We start from the raw sequence: 17,731 nt of genomic DNA on the forward strand, positions 1-17,731 counted from the left end.
AAAAAAAAAAAAAAAAAAGTATACGTGTGTCCACGTATGTGAGTGTGTGTGTGGGGGGGGTTGCACAAAAAAGGTCTTAAAGGTACATACGAAACTGGTGGCAGAGGTTACTGTGAAAAAAGTAGAGGTTTGGAGAGTTGGTCAGGGATCCTTTAAGCACTAGCTGTAAGGTCTGAATTTTCATAATGATAATATATTCACATATCACTTACATAATTAAATATTAAAACTTTTTTAAAAACCTAGTTAATATATACATTTTTTTCTTTTCTTTTCTTTTTTTTTTAAGATATAAAGACAGGGTTTCACCATGTTGGCCAGGCTGGTCTTGAACTCCTGACCTCAGGTGATCTGCCTGCCTCGGCCTCCCAAAGTGCTGGGATTACAGGCATGAGCCACCACGCCTGGCCTACATTTTTTTTTCTTTTAGGGAGATGGTATTGCTCTGTCACCCAAGCTGGAGTGCAGAGGTGCCATCATGGCTCACTGCAACCTCCAACTCCTGGGCTCAAGTGATCCTCCCGCCTCAGCCTCCCAAAGTGCTGGGATTATAGGTGAGCCACTGCGCCCTGCCTACCAGTTTCTCATTTCTGACATCTGCCTCTAAGCAAATACATCAAGCACTCAGTAAGCCTCTAAAAGTTTCTGAAAACCCCCCATCTCCCACTGCCCACCGTCTCAGCAGCTCCTGGGGTGACACGTCTGCAGTTTCCTCACCACTCTGACTGTCACTGCTGTCAGAACTCTCAGAGCTACTACTTTTCTCCGGTTTTTTACTCTTTTGCTTGCCTTTGCGTTTGTGCTTCCTGTGTTTCTTTCTCTGTAAAAAAAAAAAAAAAAAAAAAAAAACCCACAATGATGAGGGGAAACAAATGTATTTTTTCCTCCTTAATTCAATAGACAGAAAGGTTAACAAGGCTACAGGGGTAGAGTCATTCAAAAAAAATGTTTAAACCTCATTTAGAGTGGCAGTGATAGCCTAACAAGACAGCACAGGGCAGACAGCTGTGCCCCTCTCAACTGTGCACCCTGACCTGGCTGCGCCTCCAGCAACAGACACCGTGGAACCAAGAAGGCGCAGAAGGGACCCATCATAACACTTAGTGCCATAAGACACTGCACCACACATCTTATGCGTGGGGACCTGTGCCGCCTCTGGTGAACCCTACTTGTTTATTTTGTCAGGGCTCTGGGAATCTTCATGTCAGGATGACAGGCACCCAGGAAAACCACAAGGAAGAAACTGGCAGAAGGTCACCAAGCAGCAGACACACTGGTAAGGACAAACAGATTTGGTTTTCGGGCCTGTCAGCACACATTTTCTTCCTTTTGATAGGAGGGAATGCCTGTCATCCTCCACACGTGGGAGTGCTTCCTTCTGGTAGCCAGTGATGAAACTGTTTCCAGTTTCTTCAGCTGCTAGCCCAGACTACTTTGGGTACCCAACAAGAACATTAACCTAATTAAAACCCAAAAGAAGACATGGATGATGAAATAAGAGATGTCAACAGTGAAAGCACACGCCTGCCTTCTATTCAACTTCTTTTACTTCAAATGGCAAGTGATGGACTAAAACCTCAAATTGTAATAAAAACAAAGTAGTTGAGAAATGCTGAAAATAATACCTTCACTTAGTGTTGAATAAATAAGAAATAAATTGTTTTATTATTTAATACTCACCTATTGCTCTAAGATCCTTAAATGCCCTTTTTTTCTACTTTTTAATGTTCACAAAAAAAGCTTTTTTACGGGCCAGACACGGTGGCTCACCCCTGTAATCCCAGCACTTTGGAAGGCCGAGGTGGGCAGATCCCTTGAGGGAGTTTAAAACTAGCTTGGCCAACATGGTGAAACGTGGTCTCTACTAAAAATATAAAAACTTAGCTGGGCATAGTGATGCACGCCTGTTCTCCCAGCTGCTTGGGAGGCTGAGGCAGGAGAATCGCTTGAACCCTGGAGGCGGAGGTTGCAGGAGCCGAGATCACGCTGCTGCACTCCAGCCTGGGCAACAGAGTGAGACTCGGTCTTAAAAAAAAAAAAAGTTTTTTTTAAGTGCAAAATAAAATGTTTCTGAAAAATCAAGGGTTTGCATTGACTGTGGATATTTCTGTGAAGGCTCAGATAGAACTGACTTAGCCACGAGATCTGCTCTTCAGCTGCGGTATATGACACTCCTGGGGGCTGACCGACTGGTCCTACGTCACACTGATCCCGGGCATGCAGAAGTCTCACCTTCTCTTTCTTCCGCCTGTGCTCTTTCTTGACCTTGTGCTTGTCTTTGTTCTTTTTATGTTTCTCTTTTTGAGGAACCTCAAGGGTCTGACGAGCATCTGAAACACAAAGGTAATAAACGCAGGACCTATATAGGATGAAAACAAAGACTATCCAAAACTAAGCTCCTAAATTACTGAATCAGGTGTCTGGTGTAGATGGAATGTTCCTCAGATTAGCTTCTGCCTCACTGATAAACAGATTAGCACACCACCTTGTAGAGCTGTATTTAGAAAGCTTCCAGAGACCTCAACAAAGACCCGTGTGATCCAATCAGTATCCTGCCATGACCCCAGCTGCCAGATGCAGATAAAATCGGACCAGAAAGCCCACAAGCCTTTTGTAATTCAACATTGTCAGATAAGTTCAGAAACAGACAGGAATTGGAACTCAGCTCTGCTGCCAGTACTGTGACCTTCAGCACATCACCTAACCTCTCCCAGGCATAGTTTCCCCAACTATAAAATGGGAAATTAAGAATCTTGATCCTTTTTGGGACACAGACTAGTCTAGACAGGGCCATGTCCATGAATCCCGAAGCTCAGAATCTGGCACCTAAATGTCAGCTCTTCTTATATCATCCTCTCTCTACAAGAACGTATTTTACAATAATTTGTCTTATAAGTGTAAACACTGAAAAAACTACCATCAAAACAACCTAATGGGCTAGGAGCAGTGGCTCACGCCTGTAATTCCAACACTTTGGGAGGCCCAGGCAGGAGGAACCTTGACCTCAGGAGTTCAAGACCAGACTAGGCAACACAGTGAGACCCTATCTCTACCTAATTTTACAAAATAATAATAATGTATATAATCACTAATAGTATTTAAAGAATTTGCATATGCCTCAATTCTGCATCTCCAAATTCAGACCAAAATGTTTTCATAGGTCATTAATTTCCAGGTAACCAAACCAACAAAAATTCACAATAGTCGAAGGAGTGAAAGTCATTAAATCAATTTTTTTCACCTAAAAAGAAGTTTTGGCCGGGAGCAGTGGCTCACGCCTATAATCCCAGCACTTTGGAGGCTGAGGCAGGCGGACCACTTGAGGTCAGGAGTTCAAAACCAGCCTGACCAATATGGTGAAACCCCAACTTTACTAAAAATACAAAAATTAGCCAGGCATGGTTGGTAGCATGCATCTGTAATCCCCGCTACTCAGGAGGCTGAGGCAGGAGAGTTGCTTGAACCTAGGAGGCAGAGGTAGCAGTGAGCCAAGATCGTGCCACACTCCAGACTCCATCTCAAAAAAAAAAGTTTCAAGATATTTCATAAGGATGAGTATTTTCCAAATTCATTTAACAGATGCCTACAACTTTGTGGTCCTATTTCTTTTTCTTTGTTTTTTTGAGACAGGGTTTCATTCTGTCACCCAGACTGGTGAGCAGTGGTGCAATCACAGCTCATTATAGCCTGGGTTCACATGATCCTCCCACCTCAGCTTCCCGAGTAGCTGGGACTACAGGGAAGTACCACCATACCCGGCTAATTTGTTAATTTTTTTTGTGGAAATGAGGGTCTCCCTATGTTGCCTAGGCTGATATTGAACTTTTGGACTCAAGGGATCCTCCAACCTCAGCCTCCCAAAGTGCTGGGATTACAGGTAAGCTATCATGCCCAACCAGATTTTTCCAAATTCGACCTCCCAAAACTGTTATTGTTTTTTTTTTTTTCCAAAACTATTTTATTAATTTTATTTATTTTGAGATAGCATCTTGCTCTGTCACCTAGGCTGAAATGCTGCAGTAGGATCATAGCTCACTGCAGCCTCAACCTCCTGGGTTCACATGAGCCTCCCACTTCAGTCTCTTGAGTAGCTGGGACTACAGGCATGCACCACCACTCCAGGCTAATTTTTTTTTTTTTTTTTTTTTTTTTTTTTTTTAAGAGATGTAGTCTCACATTAGGAGAAATACCTAATGTAGATTACAGGTTGATGGGTGCAGCAAACCACCATGGCACGTGTATACCTATGTAACAAACCTGCACATTCTGCACATGTATCTTAGAACTTAAAAGTATAATAAGGGCCAGGCATGGTGGCTCACTCCTGTAATCCCAGCACTTTGGGAGGCTGAGGCAAGTGAATCACCTGAGGTCAGGAGTTCGAGACCAGCTTGGCCAACATAGTGAAACCCCATCTCTACTAAAAATACAAAAACTAGCCAGGCATGCTGGCACGTGTCTGTAATCCCAGCTACCAGAGGGGATGAGGGAGGAGGATCACTTGAACCTGGGAGGTGGAGGTTGCAGTGAGCCGAGATCGTGCCACTGTCCAGCCTGGGCAACAGAGCAAGACTCCATCTCAAAAAATAAAAGTATAAGTAATAATAAAAACATTAAAAAATAATTTAAAAAAAAGATGTGTTCTCTCTATGTTGCCCAGACTGGCCTCAAACTCCTGGACTCAAGCAATCTTCCTGCCTCAGCCTTCCAAAGTGCTAAGATTACAGGCATGAGCCACCACACTCAGCCCAAAACTTTTTTTTAACATTAGTTTTTGAAAAATCATTTCCCTAAATAACCCATAGACCAAATTAAGTTACTATTACAAGGGTATCAAAGACGTTATGGGAAACGGACATAAAAGACTCGGTTTTCAAGTGCTGACACCTATTTGAAACTAAAGAGCTGAACAACTAGGCTACAGTGGCTCATGCCTATAATCCCAGCACTTTGGAGGGCTGAGGTAGGCAGATCACTTGAGATCAGGTGTTCCAAACCAGCCTGACCAACATGGCAAAACCCCATCTCTACTAAAAATACAAAAAATTAGTCTGGCGCCTGTAATCCCAGTTACTCCGGAGGCTAAGGCAGGAGAATCACCTGAATGCAGGAGGTGGAGGTTGCAGTGAGCCGAGATTGTGCCACTGCACTCCAGACTGGGTGACAGAGTGAGACTCTGACTCAAAACAAAACAAAATAAAACAAACATGCTGAACAACTGTGGCAAATAAGAAATACATTCAGTTGGTCACGGTGGCTCACACCTGTAATCCCAGCACTTCTGGAGGCAGGCAGATCATGAGTTTGGGAGATGGAGACCATCCTGGTTAACATGGTGAAACCCCATCTCTACTAAAAATACAAAAAAATTAGCCAGGCATGGTGGCACGCGCCTGTAGTCCCAGCTACTCAGAGGCTGAGGCAGGAGAATCGCATGAACCTGGGAGTCAAAGGTTGCAGTGAGCCAAGATCACACCACTGCACTCCAGCCTGGGTGACAGAGCAAGACTCTGGCTCAAAAATAAAAGAAATACATTCACTGCAACTTATCAAAACTTCATACTTTTTTTCTCTGTTTTTTATCCTGTCTTTGAAAGCAGTTTGCTAACCAAACCAATATTCACATATGGGCACCATGGAAAACTATAAAGTGAATAATGGAATTTACGTGTTCTTTATAGATCTGAGCCATGTTACAGATGTTTGTTAACCCAGCCCTAAAAAAAAAAAAAAATAAACCAGTCTAAATGTTTTAACCTGAGATGCCAATTTAAGATGGCACTTAATATTAAGTTGCTGACAGATATTTGGGGAACAGGATGGGGGATGGAGTGTATTTACTTCTAAAAGGACTGTTTTATTTTATTTGCTACATTAGCTAAAGTAAACAGGAAGCTTGGCTGGCTGTAGTGGCTGGGAGGTTGAGGTAGGTGGATTACTTGAGCCCAGAAGTCCAAGGCTGCAGTGAGCTATGACAGCACCACCACACTCCAGCCTAGGTGACAGAATGAGACCCTGTCTGAAAAATCAATAGATAAATTAAAATTTTTAAATAAATAAGAGCCATAAATACTCTTCTCCTTGTAATTCCCCTCCCATCTTTGTATGCAATTTTAAAAAATTTCATTATTATCTTTTTCCCTTTATTTTTTATACAGGCATGTCTCCCTGTGTCACCCAGGCAGGTCTCAAATTCCTGATCGCTCAAGCGATCTGCCTGCCTCAGCTCCCTAAAGTGCTGGAATAACAAGAGTGAGCCACAGCAGCTGGTCTTTTTTTTTTTTTTTTTTTTTGAGATAGAGTCTTGCTCTGTCGCCTAGGCTAAAGTACAATGGTGCAATCTCAGCTCACTGCAACCTCCGCCCCTGCGGGGTTCAAGCAATTCTCCTGCCTCAGCCTCCTGAGTAGCTGGGATTACAGGCACGTGCGCAAACATGTCCAGTGATTTTTTTTTTTTTTTTTTAATATTCAGTCTCCAGAGACTGTCAAAAATTGCCAAAGCCAACTATATTGCAAGTCTTCATGGCAGAGTATTAGGAAAAGTTTTCAATTAGCAAGAATTGTGCTTCAGATAAACCTCATTGGCTACGATACTGCCACTACGCAAAGCTAATTTTTTTTTTTGAGATAGAGTCTCACTCTGTCACCCAGGCTAGAGTGCAATGGTGAAATCTCAGTTCACTGCAACCTCCGCCTCCTGGGTTCAAGCAATTCTTGGCCTCAGCCTCCAGAGTAGCTGGGATTACAGCCCACCATCACACCCGGCTAATTTTTTGTATTTTTAGTAGAGACAGGATTTCACTATCTTGGCCAGGCTGGTCTTGAACTCCTGACCTTGTGATCTACCCACCTCAGCCTCCCAAAGTGCTGGGATTACAGGCATGAGCCACCGCACCCAGCCTTAATTTTTGTATTTTTAGTAGAGATGGGGTTTTGCCACGCTGGCCAGGCTGATCTCAAACTCCTGACCTCAGGTGATCCATCTACCTTGGCCTCCCAAGCTGCTGGGATTACAGGCGTGAGCCACTGCGCCCGGCCAAGAAACTTATATTTCTATAACATAACTTAAGATACTTAGGACCCTCCTGTAAACAAGTGGCAGGTAAGGAAATGAAGTTTGGACGTCTCTGAAGCTTTACAGGAACAACTATCATTTCAGGCACTAGGTGGAGACAACGGGTTTAAAACATCACTGAAAACACATAAACCAGAAGTGAGCACATAATGTCTGGTCGGCTGTATGTCACGCTGCCCCATCTCAGGGCAGTCACACACTGATAAAAACGGATGAACCAAAGAGCTCTGCACTCACTGGGGCAGAAGACAGGAGGCAGCCGAGGGCCGAACTCTTCTCTTTCATCTATCTGCATCTTTTGTATCGAGAAGGAAGGTGTTGGCTCCTGGGGTGCTGGCACAAGAGCTGAAAAACAGCAGGGCATTCACATCATTTATCTGCCCCATGTTAGTGTCTCTGTGTCTTTTATTCATGTCTATTGCCACCAGATAACGTGTGCTTGCCCACACCACTTCACACCAGCCAGGTGCTAAGGATGCAGCAGTGAACACACAGACCCCAGCGCTGCCCTTGCAGACTCCGGAGCTGGAAGTCAGTCACATGAGGGCGCCTGTGACCAAGGGTACAAAGGGCTAAGGTACAGGATGGCGAGTGTGCTTGTGGGCACATTGCCTAGCTCCCCTAAGAACTGAAGGGCGAAAATGTGTCTCCAAGGAAGGGTCATCTGAGAAGGAAAAAGCTTACAAACCATCAGGAATGTAAGACTATGTCCCATCCCAGAGAACTGTGGGAGATGAGTTTCACTCAAAATAAATTATCAAAGAAAAAACCTTGAAGATAAATGATCATATTCACATTGATAATTTTGTTTTTTTAAACAGATTACTATATTTTCAGATAGAAGACATATAAAAATTTTAAAAGTCTGGAAAACTACATCAGAGTGTTTACAGTGGTTATTTTTGGCCAGGCATAGTGGCTCATGCCTATAATCCCAGCACTTTGCAAGGTCACCTCAGGTGGATTCACTTAAGGCCTGGAGAATGAGACCAGCCTGGCCAATATGGTGAAACCCTGTCTTTACCAAAAATACAAAAATTAGCTAGGCGTGGTGGTGCACGCCTATAATTCTAGCTACTCGGGAGGCTGAGGCAGGAGAATCACTTGAACCCAGGAGGCGGAGATTACAGTGAGCTGAGACTGTGCCATTGCACTCCAGCCTGGGTGACAGAGTAAGACTCTGTCTAAAAAAAAAAAAAAAAAAAAGCCACAGTGCTTATTTCTGCGAAGTGGAATTACAAGAGATTCAAGCTTTCTACATTTCTCTAAACTTTTAAAATTCAAGTATAGATGACTTTATAATAAAAAATATAGGGTTTTTTTTCCACAGAAAAAGGAAACAGGCTGGTATTTGCAATCACCTAAGAAGAAACTACATATATTTTTATTTTATTACTTTTTGTAGAGATGAGTTCTTGAAATGTTGCCCAGGTTGCTCTTAAACTCCTGGGTTCAAGTGATCCTCCCACCTCAGCCTTCCAAAATGCTAGGATTACAGGGATGAGCCACTGTCCCTTATTTCTCACTAGATCTTAGTGAGCTGAGGTCATGCCACTACATTCCAGCATGGGTGACAGACCGAGACTCCATCTCAGGCTGGAGTGCAGTGGCACCATCTTGGCTCACAGCAACCACAGCCTCCTGGGTGCAAGCAATTCTGCCTCCGCCTCCTGAGTAGCTGGAATTACAGGCATGCACCACCACACCTGGCTAATTTTTGTATTTTTAGTAGAGCCGAGGTTTCACCATGTTGGCCAGGCTGGTCTCGAACTCCTCACCTCAAGTGATCCACTCGCCTCAGCCTCCCAAAGTGCTGGGATTACAGGCATGTGCCACCATGCTAACTAATTTTGTATTTTTAGTAGAGATGGGGTTTCTCCATCTTGGTCAAGTTGGTCTCGAACTTCCGACCTCAGGTGATCTTGGCCTCCCAAAGTGTTGGGATTACAGGCGTGAGCCAGCAGCCTTTTTTTTTTTTTTTTTTTTGAGACGGAGTCTCCTACACTAGTCTCCTCGATAGAGTTCGACACCAGCCTGGGCAACATGGCAAAACCCCATCTCTACTAAAAATACAAAAATTAGCCAGGTGTGGTGGCACGTGCCTGTAGTTCCAGCTGTTCAGGAGGCTGAAGTGGGAGGACTGCTTGAGCCCAGCCTCCACCCAGGAGGTGGAGGCTGCAATGAGCCGAAGACTGAGCCACTATACTCCAGCATGGGGACAGAGCAAGACCCTGTTTCAAGGAAAACAAACAAACAAACAAAATACATATATATAAAAGTTTACATATTGATTGCTAATGATTTGAGTTTAAGATTACAGAGTAAGCAAAGAAGCAGCTGTCCTAGAGCATCGTCTTCTCCTTTAAATCCCTGAGTCTGAAATACTGACATACCGTGAACCACGGATGATGTTTCCCCCATGTCAATGTCTTGGGAGCTTTGAAAGTTGGCTTCCCCAGAGCCCGCCTGATCGTCCTCGCTATCACCTTGCTCATCCTCAGAGGATGAGGACTTTTCATCTGAGGAGCTGGCAAAGATGGCCCTGAATAAGTCCATGGATGGGCGGCTCCCTTCTCCTTCAACCTGTGTGTCCACACCTTTGTTGACTGTCTGTATTAACAGTAAAATAAGAGTCAGGGATACAGAAGCAAGGGTTAAAGGGAGGAGACATTCTAGAACACACTCTCAGACACACATATTTATGTTCATACTCATGTGCCTGGGTATCCATAGCCACACACCACCCAACTAAACAGTGATCACTCACATAGCTTTTATTTTTGTGGTGTTTCTGAGTCAACAACTGTGGAATGTGCTGATGAGGTCAAAGCAGCTGAAACTTCGCATGGACTGGTCATTAATCAGAACTGCAAAGGATCCCCAAAAATGCAATAGAGCACTGTGCCTCTCTTCTGTTTCCAAACTCAGATTTAGGCAATTTAGCAAACCCCAACAAAATAAACTCAAAAGAATTCACACCCAGACACATCATAATCAAACAGCTAAAATCCAAAGACCAAGTAAAAATCTTGAAAGCAGGTGGGGGAGAAATCACCTCATTATGTATAGAGGAATAATAATTTGTTTTAGGGTTTTTTTTTGAGGCAGGGTGTCACTCTGTCACCCAGGCTGGAGAGCAATGCTACAATCATAGCTCATTGCAGTGTTGACTTCCTGGGCTCAAGTGATTGTCCCACTCCAGCCCCCTGAGTAGCTGCGACCACAGGTGCATGCCACCGCATCCAACTAGTTTTTTAACTTTTTGTAAAGATAGGCTCTCACTATGTTGCTCAGGGTAGTCTCAAACTCCTAGCCTCAAACAAGCCTCCTGCCTCAGCCTCCCAAAGTGCTGAGATTATAGATGTGAGCCACCTGCCCAGCCTGAAGACAATCTGAATGGTTGAAGATTTCTCATCAGAAATGAAAGCCCAGAGGATGTAGCAATTTCATTTTTAAAAATTATGAGCCCAGAATTCTATATCCAGCAAAAACATCCTTCCAGAATGAAGACAAAAATATAAGACAGTCTCAGATAACAGAAATTTAAGAGAATCACTTGTTGGAACTGGTCTAAAAGAAATGCTAAAGAAAGTTTCTCAGACAGAAGTGATAGGTAAGGGGAACGTGGAACTTCAAGGCTGAAGAAAGAGCAACAGAAATGGAAAATATCTGATTAAACAGAGTAGGCTATCATCTCTGTGTCCGTTCTTTTAAAATACGTGTAATGACTAAATGCAAAAATGATCACCACTGTTTGATGGAGTTTTCACTGTGTGTACATGTATGTAAGAGCATAGAGGGAGGAGAGTAAAAGGACCTACAGAGTGCTAAGGCTTCTCCATTCTACTTGAAGTGGTAAAACATTTAATTCTCAGGAGACTGTAAAAAGGTAAGTAGGTATACTATAATCCCTAGAGCAATCACTAAAAACAAAAATCCTGAGAGTGACCAAAAACATAGAAAAATTCAAATGAGATACTAAAAATTATTCGAGTAGGCTGGGCATGGTCACTCATGTCTGTAATCCCAGCACTTTGGGAGGCCGAGGTGGGTGGATCACAAAGTCTGGAGTTCAAGACCAGCGTGGCTGATATGGTAAAACCCAGTCTCTACTAAAAATACAAATATTAGCTGGGTGTGGTGGCGTGCGCCTGTAGTCCCAGCTACTCGGGAGACTGAGGCAAGTGAATCACTTGAACCCAGGAGGCAGAGGTTGCAGTGAGCCGAGACTGTGCCATTGCACTCCAGCCTGGGCGACTGAGCGAAACTCCATCTCAAAAAAAAAAAACCACTATTCAAGTAATCCAAAAGAAGTCAGGGAAGGGGGAAGAAAGGAACAAAAAAGTGGGAATAAACAGAAAATATAACATCATACACCTAAATCCAAAAATATCGACGATCACATTTAATGCAAATGTTCAATATAGATTATCAAAATGTATTTTAAGAAGGACTCAGTAACATGGTGTTCATAAGAAACCACCTTAAATATAATGAAACAGATGTGTTAAAAAGTAAAAAGATGAAAAAAATATATACTACACAAACACTGATCTAAAGAAAATTACCAAGGATAAAGAGTGATATTATATAATATCAAAAAGGTCAACAGGGCACGGTGACTTATGCCTATAATCCCAGCACTTTGGGAGGCCAAGGCAGGAGGATTGCTTGAGGACAGCAGTTTGAGACCAACCTGGAAAAACACACCAAGGCCCTTTCTCTGGAAAAAAAAAAAAAAAAAAATTAGCCAGGCATGGTGGTGTGTCCCTGCAGTCCCACCTATTTGGGAAGCTGAGGCAGAAGGATTGCTTGAGCCTGGGAGTTCGAGGCTGCAGTGAGCCATTATCACACCTCTGTACTCCAGCCTGGGCATAGAGTGAAAGCCCATCTCTTAAAAAAAAAAGGAAAGAAAAAATAGGTCAATTCACCAAAAATAAATAGCAATCCTAGTTCAAGACTAGCCTGGCCAACATGGTGAAACCCCATCTCTACTAAACATACAAAAATTAGCCAGGCATGGTGGTGTACACCTGTAGTCCCATCTACTTGGGAAGCTGTTGCAGGTGAATCACTTGAACCCGGAGGGGAGGTGGAGCTTGCGGTGAACTGAAATCATGCCACTGCACTCCAGCCTGGGTGACAGAGCAAGACTCTACCTAAAAAAAAAAAAAAAAAAAAAAAAAAAAAAAAAAAAAAAAAAGAGAAATAGCAATCCTAAATGTATATGCACCTAACAACAGCCCTTCAAAATACATAAAGCAAAAATAACTTTGGAATACCGTTTGGTAGCTTCTTATAAAGTTAAATACACATGTACATATTTTCCAGGCTTCCTACTACTAAGTTTGTACTCTAGAGAAATGAAAACTTATATTCACACAAAAACCTGCACATGAATGCCCCCAGCAGCTTTATTTGTTACAGCCAAAAGTTAGAAACAAGCCAAATGGCCTTTAATGGATCAATAGTTGGCTGCCTCTGCTGGTGAGTCATGAGGAGAAAGTGTCACCAAAGAGAAAAGCAAAGGCCACACTCCGCGTAGCAAAGAGAATCTGGAAGCCCCAGATACCTTATTTGTGGGTGATTCTGGTGCATGCTCTTCCTCTTTGTTTACTAAGGGGCTGGACTCCTGTTTAGGTGGCCCGGCTTTTGATCTAGCCAAACTTAAAAATTCACTAATGGAATCTTCCTTCTTTTCGTGTTTAGAGGTATCCCATCTGGATGGTTTTCTTGATTCTGAAAGGTAGGACATAGATATACATTCATCACTAGCAAGGAGAAGGCAAGTTCTTTACCATTGCTCTTTCATTCACTCAGAATGTCAGCATACCCACTCTGGGGCCTGGTACCGTGCGGGGTGTTGGGGAAGTAGGTGGCAGAGACTCAACCCCAGAGAGTAAATATCTGGACCATTACAACATGAGCTAAGTTATTAATAAAAGCAACTCTCTCAACAGAGGGAGAATATGTACCATTCATTCATATCATTAGGACTAAATTACTCTTTAATTCTGTCTTCCTACAGGCTAGGGGTTGAAGCCCTGGTCAGTCGGAGACTCCAAGGACGCCCTACTCACTGTCAGGACCTCGGTGCTGTGATACTTTTTCACTTGATGCTTGAGTGGTGGGCAAGGAAGCTGTCTCTGGGAGCGTCAGAAAGTTGAAGACTGAGTACTTGTCACGCTTCACTCTTGGTAAGCCAACTAAAGTTGAACTGGGAGTTGAAAAAAGAATCAATTTAATAATAACTGGTAGGATAAAATCCACCTCCTGAAAAGCTTTCCATCTCAAGTTTTCCACATCTTCTGCAAGACTAAAAAGTCCCCTAAGATGCTTTCACTTCTCAAAGCAGTTCGAGAATCTGGATGGCTTTTAGGTCCCATGAGTTTTTCCCCATTAGGGTAAGGGCAAGAATTTAACTTTGAAAATGGATTTCCAGCTGGGCGTGGTGGCTCACGCCTGTAATCCCAGCACTTTGGGAGGCTGAGGTGAGTGGATCATGAGGTCAAGAGATCGAGACCATCCTGGTCAACATGGTGAAACCCCGCCTCTACTAAAAATACAGAAAATTAGCTGGGCATGGTGGCACGTGCCTGTAATCCCAGCTACTCAGGAGGCTGAGGCAGGAGAATTGCCTGAACCCAGGAGGCGGAGGTTGCAGTGAGCCGAGATCGCGCCATTGCACTCCAGGCTGGGTAACAAGAGTGAAACTCCGTCTCAAAAAAAAAAAAAGAAAATAGATTTCCATTAAGGAAAAGTTCCACTGATAAAAATATGCCTAAAGTTTCTGACAAAGTCTCTGGTTCAACTGCATATGCTATCTTTTTTTTTTTTTTTGAGATTTACTCTTAATCTGTCACCCAGGCTGGAGCGCTGGAGTGCAATTGCGTGATCTCGGCTCACTGCAACCTCTGCCTCCCAGGTTGAACAGATTCTCCTGCCTCAGCCTCCCAAATAGCTGGGACCATAGGCACGTGCCACCACGCCTAGCTAATTTTTGTTTTTTTAGTACAGACAGGGTTTTGCCATGTTGGCCAGGCTGGTCTCAAACTCCTGACCTCAACTGATCCCCCCTCCTCAGCCTCCCAAAGTGTAGAGATTACAGGCGTAAGCCATAACACCCAGCCTACTATCTTGAAGTGTTCTGTTTGTTTGCTTGATTTTTTAGAGTTGGAGTCTTACTATGTTACCCAGGCTGGCTTCAAACTCCTGAGCTCAAGCAATCCTCCTGCCTTGACCTCCCAAGCTAGGATTACAAGTACGCACCACCACACCCCACCTCTTGAAGTGTTATTAATCAAATAAGAAAGTGTTTAACTTTTATAATGATAATTAGAAAATATAAGTAACATTATAAATGTAAACCACATGAGCAATAATAAGGTGGCAAATGAGAGAGGCATGATGCTTTTGTAACTTGACATGTCTGAGTTTCATAGCTTCTATATGCAATAAAGTTTGCTATCCAGATTTTTAGTAACAAATTATAGAAGTAATTTATCAAAGCAGATCTACAAAATGTGTAGATTTGTATATCCAGGGATATACAAACAAGTTCATGTAGAAAAAACAAGAATAATTTATATGAGTATGTAAGAGGAAAATTAATATCAAGAATACGTTTTGTACTGACGTGAAGGTTTATCCAACTTACTCTGGATAAGGGTCAGGGACGTTAAACCTTTTGCATAGAAGCTTGTCAGGGTGCCACTCAAACGTGTCTCGGGTGAGCTTCCCAAACATCTTCATCTTCACAGCCGACTGCTTGTCCCCAACATCATTCTGGGAAAAGAAATGCATTCTGTTTCATCAAGTGGCCACACAACTGACCTGACTGCTCTCCCATTTAAAATTTTCAAGCAATCTTCTAGAACTGTGAAAAAGCTTATGCTGTAACATTTTTGCTCCAGTACACTGGAAACTAAGGCATAAAACGGTTTCTTATTCTCCTATACCATGTATATTTTGATCTTCTCACTGAGAGATTAAAAATATTTGGTTAGGGGCCAGGTGCGGTGGCTCACGCCTATAATCCCAGCACTTTGGGAGGCCGAGGTGGACGGATCACTTGAGGTCAGGAGTTCGAGATCAGCCTGACCAACATGGAGAAACCCCCATCTCTACTAAAAACACAAAATTAGCCGGGCATGGTAGCAGGTATATATAATCCCAGCCATTCAGGAGGCTGAGGCAGGAGAATTGCTTGAACCAGGGAGACAGAGATTGCAGTGAGCTGTGATTGTGCTACTGTACTCCAGCGTGGGCAACAGAGTGAGACTCCATCCCCCCCCCCCCAAAAAAAAAGGCCAGGCACAGAGGTTCATGCCTGTAATCCCAGCACTTTGGGAAACCAAGGCAGGTGGATCACCTGAGCTCAGGAGTTTGAGGCCAGCCTGACCAACATGGAGAAACCCTGTCATTACTAAAAATACAAAATTAGCTGGGTGTGGTAGCAGATGCCTGTAATCCCAGCTACTTTGGAGACTGAGGCAGGAGAATCACTTGAACCTAGAGGCAGAGGCTGCGGTGAGCCAGGATCATGCCGTTGCACTCCAGCCTGGGCAACAAGAGCGAAACTCCATCTCAATATATATATTGAGTATATATGTATATATTTGGCTAGGCAGTGTTTTAATATTAAAGTTGACAAGGTAAGGGACATGATGATGACAGACCTCTTGGTCTCGAGGGACTTCAACCTGATCTGAGTCGTCCTCCTCCTTGGCATGAGTGAACCTGGAGGACAAGGTCGAATGGGAAGACCTGTACAGCAGGGCTGCCCGGGCAAACTCATCCCGTTCTCGGCCTCGCTCCCACTCTGTCATGCTGGGGTCCAGACAGCGCTCCAGAGCATCTGCGGGACAGAGAATAAGAAGTGGCTTCAGTTCTCGGAATAACATGGGGCTTATAAGAGAACATCTGCTGGGCACCACTGTATCCCTGTCAATTTCACAAGTCCTTATCTTTGCTTTTATGACCATGGGAATTTGGCAGGTAATATTGCTCTTTCCTTCAAAATCATGCTTTTAAAAAAAAATTTAGGCCAAGCAAAGTGGTTCACGCCTGTAATCCCAGCACTTAGGGAGGCCTAGGCAGGCAGGTCACTTGAGGTCAGGAATTTGAGACCAGCCTGGCCAACATGGTGAAATCCCGTCTCTACTAACAATACAAAAATTAGCTGGGCATGGTGACACACCCCTATAATCCGGGCTGTTCAGGAGGCTGAGGCAGGAGAATCACTTGAACGTGGGAGGCAGAGGTTGCAGTGAACCAAGGTTGCAGTGAGCCAAGATCACACCAGCGCACTCCAGCCTGGGCAATAGAGCAAGACTCCATCTCAAAAAAAAAAAAAAAAAAAATTAAAAAAAATTTTTAAAGTATATATATATATTTTTGGTAGAGGCAGGATTTTTAGTAGAGACAGGGTTTCCCCATGTTGGTCAGGCTGGTCTCGAACTCCCAACCTGAGGTGATCTACCCTCCTTGGCCTCCCAAAATGTTGGGATTACAGGTGTTAGCCACTGCACTGGCCTTTAAAAAAATTTTTTTTAAAGCAAATAAGCATTAGTGATGTAAGTTCCTAGTAGAGCATTAAGGCACAGTAAATAGACTTTACACTCTGCAAAGATCTGTTTTTAAAAAACAACCCTGTAATTTACTGATAACCTCTCATGAGGACTACTGCATACAACAGCAACCCCTTTCCTCATTCTTGATGTATTTACTTCACAGACCACAAAGTGATTTTTTTTTTCCTATGTAATGGTTCAATAGCTAACTATTGTTTTAAGTCCAATTTTAGACTATGAGTCAGGAGTGGATGGTCAGGATCTTCAGATATGGTGGAAGATGATGTTGATGTGAAATGTGAAACACAAGTCAAGGACTTGCAGACACCAAATGTTAGTAAGTTAGCACTGGCCACTGCCAGCTGTGTTCTCTATTAAACAGCTAGCTTTGGCCTGAGATATGAACATAAGCTAACTGTTCTTGCTTTCTGAGGTCAAAAGCCAAGGCCTGAAACCTTTGCACTATTTGCAGCAGGATAAAGCGAAAACACTGACAGAACGATATACTTCAACTGTCAATCTGGGTCTAGGATGGGAACAGTGAGAACATAACCCCGCCCTGGCTGAGATGTAGGAGACCCAGGCCCAGCACCCACCTTTCTGACCCTGTTTCATGTGTACTAAAAACTCTTCATATCGCTTTTGCTTTTCTGGATCTTTGGCGAAAGGCTTGAAGTTGCTGGCTTTTAGGGTGGCCATCCTACCACCCAATGCCATGTGCCAAGAGCAATGCCCTGCAGCCGCTGCAGGGGAGGGCTGGGCTTGGCTGCTCTGGGCGTTCTGGGCCAGACTCCTGGCCTTGAGCTGAGCTGCTTTAAGGTCAGATGCCTGCTTCATTTCTTTGATTCTCTCTTTATCTTTTTGGGACAGAAATTCTAACACTGACGTAGCTGAACCTAAATAAAACAGTAATCAGAAGAGATGAAAAGAGTCATAAGACAATCACATTTGCATTTCTCTGTACATACATTTTCAATATCACAAATTTACATAATTGAGGATGAGCATTTTATATTTAGTGTTTCATTTATATTCATATATCCCTGTAGACTAGACAATGATAAAATAAAATTCCTCTTTTTTT

General features: G+C 43.3%; 1 protein-coding gene and 1 non-coding gene across 2 annotated transcripts in view; both read right to left on the bottom strand.

Annotated features, from left to right (window-relative positions):
• The window catches only part of GPATCH1 (G-patch domain containing 1), a 51,447-nt gene that overhangs the window by 2,637 nt on the left and 31,079 nt on the right, over positions 1-17,731 (bottom strand). Inside the window, exons 11-19 of the mRNA XM_017504246.2 lie at positions 17,244-17,543; positions 15,754-15,932; positions 14,733-14,860; positions 13,156-13,292; positions 12,648-12,814; positions 9,469-9,685; positions 7,313-7,420; positions 2,233-2,330; positions 675-820 (exon numbers count right to left, since the gene is read on the bottom strand). Of these exons, the coding sequence (XP_017359735.1) occupies positions 675-820; positions 2,233-2,330; positions 7,313-7,420; positions 9,469-9,685; positions 12,648-12,814; positions 13,156-13,292; positions 14,733-14,860; positions 15,754-15,932; positions 17,244-17,543 (1,480 nt within the window). The remainder of the gene's footprint in view (positions 1-674; positions 821-2,232; positions 2,331-7,312; positions 7,421-9,468; positions 9,686-12,647; positions 12,815-13,155; positions 13,293-14,732; positions 14,861-15,753; positions 15,933-17,243; positions 17,544-17,731) is intronic.
• Positions 6,473-6,611, bottom strand: LOC119467693. The gene has a single exon (XR_005196287.1). It is a non-coding gene; the product is annotated as a U4 spliceosomal RNA (small nuclear RNA).

The sequence above is a fragment of the Cebus imitator genome, unplaced genomic scaffold (genome assembly GCF_001604975.1).
Source record: "Cebus imitator isolate Cc_AM_T3 unplaced genomic scaffold, Cebus_imitator-1.0 Scaffold318, whole genome shotgun sequence".
NCBI classification, from domain to species: Eukaryota; Metazoa; Chordata; class Mammalia; order Primates; family Cebidae; genus Cebus; species Cebus imitator.